Source organism: Alosa pseudoharengus, unplaced genomic scaffold (assembly GCF_046254945.1).
Source record: "Alosa pseudoharengus isolate Yale_2024_CS ecotype anadromous, Long Island Sound unplaced genomic scaffold, YU_APseudo_1.1 YU_APseudo_1.1_scf_8, whole genome shotgun sequence".
In the NCBI taxonomy this organism is placed as follows: Eukaryota; Metazoa; Chordata; class Actinopteri; order Clupeiformes; family Clupeidae; genus Alosa; species Alosa pseudoharengus.
In genome coordinates, this window is record NW_027468870.1 from 26682432 (window position 1) to 26691876 (window position 9445).

The 9445-nt window shown below is 46.7% G+C and overlaps 1 protein-coding gene across 2 annotated transcripts in view; it reads left to right on the forward strand.

The window, feature by feature from the left end:
- The first annotated feature begins 929 nt into the window (after positions 1 to 929).
- The window catches only part of dpysl3 (dihydropyrimidinase like 3), a 26534-nt gene continuing 18018 nt past the window's right edge, over positions 930 to 9445 (forward strand). For both annotated transcript variants that reach the window (XM_076273523.1, XM_076273524.1), the window contains exons 1-3: positions 930 to 1112; positions 6924 to 7012; positions 7494 to 7678. In XM_076273523.1, coding sequence (XP_076129638.1) covers positions 1074 to 1112; positions 6924 to 7012; positions 7494 to 7678 — 313 coding nt within the window. In that variant the 5' untranslated portion in view covers positions 930 to 1073. The remainder of the gene's footprint in view (positions 1113 to 6923; positions 7013 to 7493; positions 7679 to 9445) is intronic.

The window sequence follows — 9445 nt, forward strand, 5'->3', positions numbered from 1 at the left end:
GGCTGGCTGCTACATGCCCAGACCAGACCCCTGTAACACAGTTGCTTTTGTTGTTTTTTTTGGCTTGTTGAGCACACACTCTGTGGTCTTCATTACCGGCTGTGGGTATTAGAGCAGGGCAGTGTGTGGGGGTGGCCAAGTAGAGGGTATAGTAGGGGGTCCGCACACACAATGGGGACACATGGCTGGATGTGATGTAGCTCTGGAGGCTCACCAGCTGTTACTATGCACCGGGTCCCCAAATCCACCCACCCACACATCCACTCCACCCCACCCCACCCCACCCACCCTCTCCTCCTGTCTCCTCCCATCTCCTCCCCCTGAGGTTCATACACTCAGCTTCAGTCAATAAAGCCTCAGCGCTGCTGGCTCTTGAGACTGAATGTGATTGATGCATTTTTAATAACAATGAAGTCACACAGAAGCCTGTTGTATGCTTGACGCATGAGGACATGGAACATTATTTATTTTTGGGGAGATGGTGCATTATTCTTGGTTAAGGATGAGGACCAGCTTTAGTCGGCTGTAACATATGTATTTAATTAGATAACACCCTATTTGATTAAACATTTTTCTACAAAACAGTGTTTGAGCCCCAGAAATCTCTTTTTTCAAGTTGAAACCAAATCTTCAGTGAAGATGGCATGTGCATGTTTGACTGTCCAACATCCACCTGTGAGCACACCCAAATGAAAGGGTATCTCTGTGATTAATTGAAGGGTAATGCCCTTGTCATTTAATAGCAGTCCAGTAGTCTAAATTGCCATTGTCCTCAAGGGCCAGTTGTAGTCGCAGATCACTGATGCAGTGTCACACGATTCGTGTAGTGCCCTCTTGTGGACTTTGTTCAAACTACATCTGCCGAAGGAGACTATTGAGCGGAGGGAGGAGTCCGGCAGACTAGCGCTTTTACTGACTGAACGCTCTTGTTCACTACGAGGAGGCACCAAACATTTCTCAGAGGGTGGCGACCATTCCCCAATTTCCAATTCAGACACCAGCTGCAAATCCCACGCATTTGAAGACAATTACAAACGTTTTATTTGGGCTTACAGGGCAGCAAAGACGCACACATGTCTTACCAAGGCAAAAAGAATATCCCGAAGATCACAGTAAGTGCTTTATTGTCTAGTTTATCTGCAATTTAGTGTTGGGTGTTAGCTCTGCACTGATTTGCTTTGTGTCTATCGCTTACGGTTTTATGCAACTGTTCCGTGCTGACGTGAGGATGACAGCAGACACATTTGTTCTCAGTGCTGCGTATAATGTATGTAACGGGATAAAAATGTGCGAACTAGGGAGGCTTCCATAGTGACAGCCAGAGAGCCAGAACAAGGCGTTTTCTTAAAGGTAAATTACGTCCCTCTTTATAGGATGTTGCGAGTTCTTGCGGCACATTTGATAGAGGCTGCGGCACTGCCCCGCATTGGCTTACTGTATAGCCTATTTAAAGTGAACCATCTCCCTCAAAACTCTATTCAGGTGTAGGCTGGATACTGTTACGCAGTTTTAATTAAATAGCTATTTTTTCAGTTATTGTAGGCATCAGTTGGATATAGGTCTCATCTTCAGATGGCAATGGCCTATAAAAAGGGCGTACTACTTTCTATTAACAGTGTGTGTGTTTGTGTGTCATGCGTCAATGTATTTTATATGTATTTACAGTTTTGTGCGTAGCATAGCCTATATAAATCACTGCATCTCAATCACAAAATTGTTGCAGAAAAAATACTTGACATTAGCGATAAGCCTGAGAGACCCGGCCGCAAATCGTCGATTTGATTTGATGTGCAGCCCAACGTACACGACACTATTGTTTTAAAAATTAAGTTTGACTGAAACATTTTGTTTTGGTATGCATGGTAACATCAACGCATGCGAGATCGCCAGACGGGTCTGCATAGCTAGTAGAATCCATTGTTGCGGCTGAGTACCGCTCGGGATCTTGGAAGAGACGCCCTTTGTCTCCTTTACAAATGTCTAGGAGCTTGCCAGAGGGAAGCTGCGTGGTGGACCACGCAATGAGGGGACCCGTGGGGGGATTTTTTGGAAAGAATCCAATTTCTGTGCATTTTGCATTGCAGCTTGCTAGAATTTGTTGTATAATAGGCTAATGCGGTGTTTTCTGAACTGGCTGTTCCCTGCCCGGCTCTATCTCACTGTTGCACACTTGTGCGCTGTGCGGCTCAGTGCAACGCGCTCGTGGCTGATTAGGGTGGCGGCTCACCGTTACCGGCGATATATCAGACATAAAGGCACCGCAGCCGACTGGGTCACTCACCGGGCTATTTCAGCTGCACGATGCACATGCAAATGGGGCGGTAATCTCTGCGTGTTTTTATCAAAAATTAAGCTTTACCACCGATGCAACTATAAAATAAAACCCGGCTTACTGAAAATTAGTCAGAAATTATTTTGGAGATGCAGTTTTGATGACCATTGCAATTAGCCATTATGATAGATGATCAAACTGTATACTCTGTTAATTGATAATTGCATTAGCAGTTGTACAGTATGTGCACAGTGTGCACCAGCTATATCTACACCAGTCTTTCTACTCACCGCCTGTGCACCTGCTTCTTGCCAGCGCTGGAACTAGAACATGATCAAGTAATGTTCTAGGTGTGGTTGGCTTTTTCCATGGCTTCACAGTAGCGCAGTGTAATGCAGAGCATGTCATCAATAATGTCCTGCAGCTGGATGGTGCAGTCACAAGCAGAGATGACAGGGGCCTGCCCAGTAAGAGAAAGCCATTTCCCTTTCTGGCACCACAAAAGTGGCCCTGTTTAAGCACGCATGCACACCCACAACCACCCACCCACCCACATACACACACACACACACACACACACACACACAAACACTCACAGATAGACACACACTCTCACTCTCTCACTTTCTCTCTCTCTCTCTCTCTCTCTCACACACACACACACACACACACACAGTGGCAGGGGCAGACAACCTCGGAGGCCTCAGTGCTGGCAAACTCTCCAGCTGTACCCAACTTACCTTCTCCATGGAAACGGGCATGCAGCGGAGAGGTAAAATAATATGTAGGCCACAAGGCGGTTTCGCAGAGCTGTCAGCAAAATCACTGGGAGCTCTGGAACTCTCCCTGAGGTGCTGGCTTACGGATGTATAAGGGAATGTTCTATATGCCCCCAGCTTCAGTGTTAAGTGCACATTTAAAAGAACCATAGGTCTGTTACAGGCCAGCTTGGCCTTGTGTCTCACAGACCTCTGGTCAGTACAACAATGGAGGGTGTAGGCCAGGCTGCCATGGCAACGTCATCACATCTGTCAATCAGTGGATGCAATCTGTGATTGAACAATATGCTCTGCAGTTGGTTTTTCAGACGGCAATCTGTTTGAATTGATAGGTCCTGTTGTTTTGGCTTTTTTTCCATGAAAGCTGCGTTACAATGCGCTTATGCAGGACCGGTAAATATTTTGGGTCACTAGGCAACAGGGTTAAAGCGGGAGCTCTGGCTTGGAGGCGGACCGGTTTTCCCCCTCGATCCATCTCTCCTCGCTCCACTAACACACAAGTGGATTCCAGCTAATGGCGCTCTGAGTAATATGGTCTTGTCTGGGCATTTTTGGACCTTTTGCATACCCCCACCCCCCACACGCTGTTTCTAGAAACATGTGGAAACAGTATTCCTGCTCAAAAGCAATGCTTGTCATGTAAAATTTGAAGGCATTTTAGTTTCCATATCACCGTTTGGTTTGAATTTCCGTCAAGTCACTGTTCAGAGACATCTGTAGCAGGATGGATTTTTTTTCACGCTTATGAACTTGCAGTTTATGTTTTTGTGCCTTTGAGATCAAGGCAGAAGCCTGTTGGTCTGAATGTGGGTGTGGTGATGGGGAAAGAGACAATGCAGTGGTGGATCCTGTTTAGTGTCCAGAGAACTTTCACCCTGATGCACACTTCCTGTTTGCTTGTGTTTGTGCTGTTCAATGAAGAAAACAGACCCCCCACACACATACAGTATGGCACAACTCCCAGTAGACGTCTGGGAGGTTTCATAATGATACTTTTTCCATGCCCTTACAGTTTCCCCCCAAAGAGTAACATCCATGGAAAACTAGTGACTGGCTACTTACACATTCATTTAAAGCAGCATGAAATTGTCTTATACTGTAACCATCTGTACAGTTTCATCTTGGCCATGAAGCGATTTTGACCTCAAATGACACATTGTGGCACTGCTAGCACTCATAATTACCTCAAAATGAGGAGCTTATTGATTCCTACTCTCATTCAGGCATTGTTTATGATGGCTAGCATACACAGAACTGAAGCCTATACAGCTCTGTCATCACCTTTGATGTGAGACTTTTGGCTCTTGCAAGGTCCAAGTTATTCGCTCATTTGCCTTCCAGTGAATACGTAGTGGAAATTATTTGATAAGTGTTTCAGAATTAGGCTGAGTTTGAACTCGTTATAATTATAACCCGAGTCACATGACGGCAAACTGATGAAGCAACAGTGGGTACACTAATTGTGGGGCATCTCGTCAGTCAAGCACATGCCTGTACCACAGAAGCCCTGTAGGAATTAGTTACGGCCATTTTACCACAAAGAGTCATCGAATGTTTGGAATTTGTTTTTTGAGAACACAATTAGAATGTTAACAATATGTAAGACATTTATAAAATTTCCATGCCACTCTTTGCTGGGGAAATGGATATTTGTGAAAGGGTGATTGAAACTGTGTTTACACAGAAGAGCCCAGATGTTTCTACAAACGATGATTCATTTTGTCATTAGAAGCCACAATGAGAATGGGAACAGAAAAGTGTGGAATGGAAAACAGGACCTGCCAAAAATCGACAAGCCTCCTGCAGAGTATTACCACTTTCTCTGATTATCACATGGATCTGCTAGAGCGCTTTTACACTTTAATCAGGTTTCATTGGTTCATTTATTGAATGTCGGTAATGGAAATGACCCGTTCTGATCAATGCAGTCAGATATCTATGAAGCATGTGAAGGCAACACTGTTCAGTGTGTTGAGTACAGTACACTCAGATCAAGGTGGAGTTGTGCAGTCAGATTGAGAGAGTTGGGGGGGAAGGGGGGTGTCGTTTGACCCAATTTATTTGAGAGAAATTGCTAAATGTTCATCACTAGTCTCTCAATGGTGCCTCTCTCTCTTTTTTGGAGTGATTGAGCTGAGTGGCGCTAAGGTCATCCTGCTGCAGTGAAAGCTATTGATCATGATTTGATTGTCTCTACTTAGGTCCATAGTTACAGGCTAATACCATGCCCTAATGAAACACTCTTCCACACACGCAGCCTGAGGTCATCCACCCCTCCCCCTTCCCATGGCAAAGAGACACACAGAGCCGGTGTTGGTGTCCCATTTAAGTGGCTGTGACAAGTGGGGACTGCACTGCTGGAAGCGGGACCTCATGCAACTGGGGTAGATTGTGTGCGCTCGGAGCCCCGATGACAACCAGATGAATTTGGTTCTGATGTCAGGGTGATGGGTGGCGGAGCGTGTTTGATTAGGCAGCTGCGGTGTGAGGAGATGCAGTGTGTGTGTGTGTGTGTGTGTGTGTGTGTGTGTGTGTGTGTGTGTGTGTGTGTGTGTCTGCTGTGTTATAGCTGTATGGCCTGTCTGCACCTAAACCCACCAAGCTCCCCCCTGTCCATCTCTGTGGCTATTGGAGGAGTCGCTCTGCATATAGTTTATCTGCCTCATTACTCCCTACACACACACACACACACACACACACACACACACACACACACACACACACACACACACACACACACACACACACACACAAACACACACACACACTCACACACACCCTCTCTGTAAAAGAGCTTCTTGTTAGAAATGCTGTGTACTGGCTTTGAGACAGGATGCTGGCCTGGCTCTGAAATGGCTGATTATGGGTTTGGGAGATAAGAGAGGCTGCGGAGTGTTTTCTAATCACACCCGAGAATGCATTCCAGTCACACTCATCCTCCCGCCCCGTCTTTCTGCATGTGAGAGGCTCTTTGGTGTCTAGGGTTGATGTTGAGGGCACAGTTGGTGTCATAGCACATGACCTGGAGTGTCCTCACTCTTATCTGCAGTGCATTAGTGTGTGTGTGTGTGTGTGTGTGTGTGTGTGTGTTAGTGTGTGCATGGGATCTGGTAAATCTGTGTGTTTGAGTGTCTACATGTGTGTGTGTCTTTTTGTGTGTGTCTGTGCCTGTGTGTGTGCACTCAAGTGTCTCTCATGTGAGAGACATACCCCCACCCACACACCCCGCCTTGCCCCGCCCCTCCTTTGCGCAGTATCCTCTCCTGACCACCCCATCACACTGACACACTCCGCTGGGAGGAAGGTTCCGGACATTTTGTGTCTCTCTCTCTCTCTCTCCCTCTCTCTCTCTCTCTCTCTCTCTCCCCCTCCGAGCTGCTGCACCAATCTGAACCGCCCAGAACTGAACTGAGCCGACCCGCTCTGCTCTTTCTGCGTCCCTGTGGGGCTGTCAGGGGGAGTGTGGGCTGATGCTGCTGAGCAGAGGCGACAGCATCCTCTCCCCTAGCTAGCGGACACATCAGGCCATGTTACCCTGACAAGGAGACACACACACACACACACACACACACACACAGAGACAGACAGACAGATAGACAGATAGACAGTCTGCAGTCTCACAGCTAGGGGGAAATGTAGGTTAGTGGGGGGATGAGTCCAGCCCCTTTGTGTTGATGTCGCAGGCACAGACAGCAGGAAGTGGGTGGGCACTGGGAAATGGCTTTGTATTATTTTTGTGATGATAGATTTGGGTTTTTGAGATATCATGGTTTATGACATGGTTATATCAAATTTATTGTAATCATTGTTTCTTCCTTCCTTCCTTTCTTTCTTTCTTTCTTTCTCTCTTTCTTTCTTTTCATTTGTTGCAGAGTGATCGGCTCCTGATCAAAGGAGGGAGAATTGTCAATGATGACCAGTCCTTCTATGCAGACATCTATATGGAAGATGGCCTTATTAAGTAAGATCAACAAAAAACTTCACCAGACACACGCTTAGTGTCCTCTTTACTATCATGTGCTTTGAGGCCCAGCCATGTTAAGTGGTAGGTGTCTTAAATGTGTCAGGTCCATATTTTGGGAATGCTGGAGCAGATGTCTTCAACACAGGGCAGGTTTGGCTTGGCCTGACCCGTCAGACATAATGAATCTGACGTGATGGTATTGATCATTGGCTGCTCCTGGAAAAACGCAATTATTCCAACTGCACAGATCTGTTCTTGGACACAGTCACTAGTTTTGAGGCCCTGAGTGACTTACGTAAGGCAGGAGAAAAAAGCAAAAGCTTGCATATTTCTTTTTAGCTCTAGACAGAGCTATTTTTAAAGCTTTTTTAGAACCTCATTCAAGTCACATCCAATATGAATTTGTTATATTTGGAAGAAGTTTTTTCCACTCAAAATGTTCTTATTTCTAAAATTAGACCTGTTTTTTTTCATCAAGGCAAATTGGAGATAACCTGATCGTCCCTGGCGGGGTGAAGACCATCGAGGCCAATGGGAAGATGGTGATCCCGGGTGGCATTGACATCCATACCCACTTCCAGATGCCCTATAGGGGGACCACCACAGTGGACGACTTTGCCCAGGGCTCCAAGGCCGCCCTGGCCGGAGGGACCACCATGATTGGTGAGAGGAGCAACAAATGCAGACAACAAATGCAGATTGTATGGAATGATGTCTGAGTGTTTAGTCTTGGTAGTGATTTAAACAGATCACATTTCTAAGACACAGTAACATTTTATCTGGCACACACACACATGCACACACACACACAAATACACTCACACACTCACACAAACACATGCATGGCACAACCCTGGGGTAAACCTGGCACAAATTGAACCGGACTGGTGGAAAGGTTTGTGTTCGCCCAGCCCACTACTATGTCTGTGAGTGTAAATGTCTTGAGGCCTGTGAAGCAGTTGTCTGAGTTTAGGTTGCACCAGTCACAAACCCACACACCCATCTGACAATTCAAATCCTATCAGAACAGCATCACTAGAGCCATTTTACTGCCTCTTGTGAAATAGTGTTACTTAAATATGATAACGTCAGACAAAATCAGATTCAGAAGAAGATAGATAGCTCTGGCTCAGAGTCTGTGTCTTTGACACATCAGGGCCAGAACAGGGCCGTAACTGAGCCATAACTGAGCCAGAGTCCGCTGATGCTGAGAGATGGAGGGTGTTGCAGGGTTGGAAAGGGGGGGGGGGGGGGGGGGGGTTCCCTTTTTGCTACAGTGAGGGCCCTCAGCCCAAACCCAGTGTGGCGTGCGCCAGAGGGATCACGCGCAGGCTGTTAGTGATTCAGAGCTGGGCCACACTGGGCACCACCAGACTGGGCTCATGGAAGAGGGGTGGGGGGGGGTTGCGGGCAGAGGTCCAGCAGAGTGGACAAAGGATGGAGAGAAGGCATGAAGGCACTGAATGAATAGAGAGAGAGAGGGAGGACGGAGGAGAGAGGAAGGGAAAAAAGTAGGGAGTGACGGAGAGAGAAAGAAGAACGAAGAGAGGGGGAGAGAGAGAGAGAGAGAGGTGAGAGAGAGTCAGAAAGAGGCAGAGAAAAGGGCAGAGAGAGAGAAAGGAAGAAAAAGAAGGAGGGAGTGAGAGTGGCTGAGAGAGGGGGGGTGGAAGGGAAAGTGTGAAAAGACAAAACGGCAGCAGCTGCTGAATGACACTGCACTTTTTCTAATCCTCGTCTTATGTCGAGATGTCTATGCAACAGAACTCTGGGATTTTAGGGCTCGTGTGTGCGTGTGTGTGTGTGTGTGTGTGTGTGTGTGTGTGTGTGTGTGTGTCCAGCCCATGTCCTGTGTGTTTTTGTGACACAGAGCCGTGTATCCCTGCCTGTGCTTCAGTCTGAGTTTCATGCACACATGGCGCTGCGGAACACCATATGGAGACTAGGAAAGCAGTAATTGGATAGAGATGTACATTGTTAGCAGGGGGTCTTGAGGCGACTCAGACGCATTAGACAATCACATCTAAGCCATGCTCACTCTCTGATTCGCTTTATTTCTTTCTTTGTCTTTATTAAACACCCCACCCCCTAAATACACACACACACACACACACACACACACACACACACCCACACACACACACACACACACACACACACACACACATACACACACACAGATGTCAATATACTGTGTTGACAATTGCCCTGATGAAATGTAAACTTGTTTGATGTGAAGAGAAGCAGAAGAACAGAGAGGCAGATGTCCAGAGCTCCTTTTTGTGCTCTTTGTCCTTTTTCCCTTTCCTCACATCCTCTGCTTTTTCTCCTCTGGTCATCTCTCCATTCTAATCATCTTTCTCTATTTCTCCATTTCTTCTCTCCTCTTTTCTTCTTGTGTCATCCTCTCCCCTCCCCCTCCTGCCCCCCCCC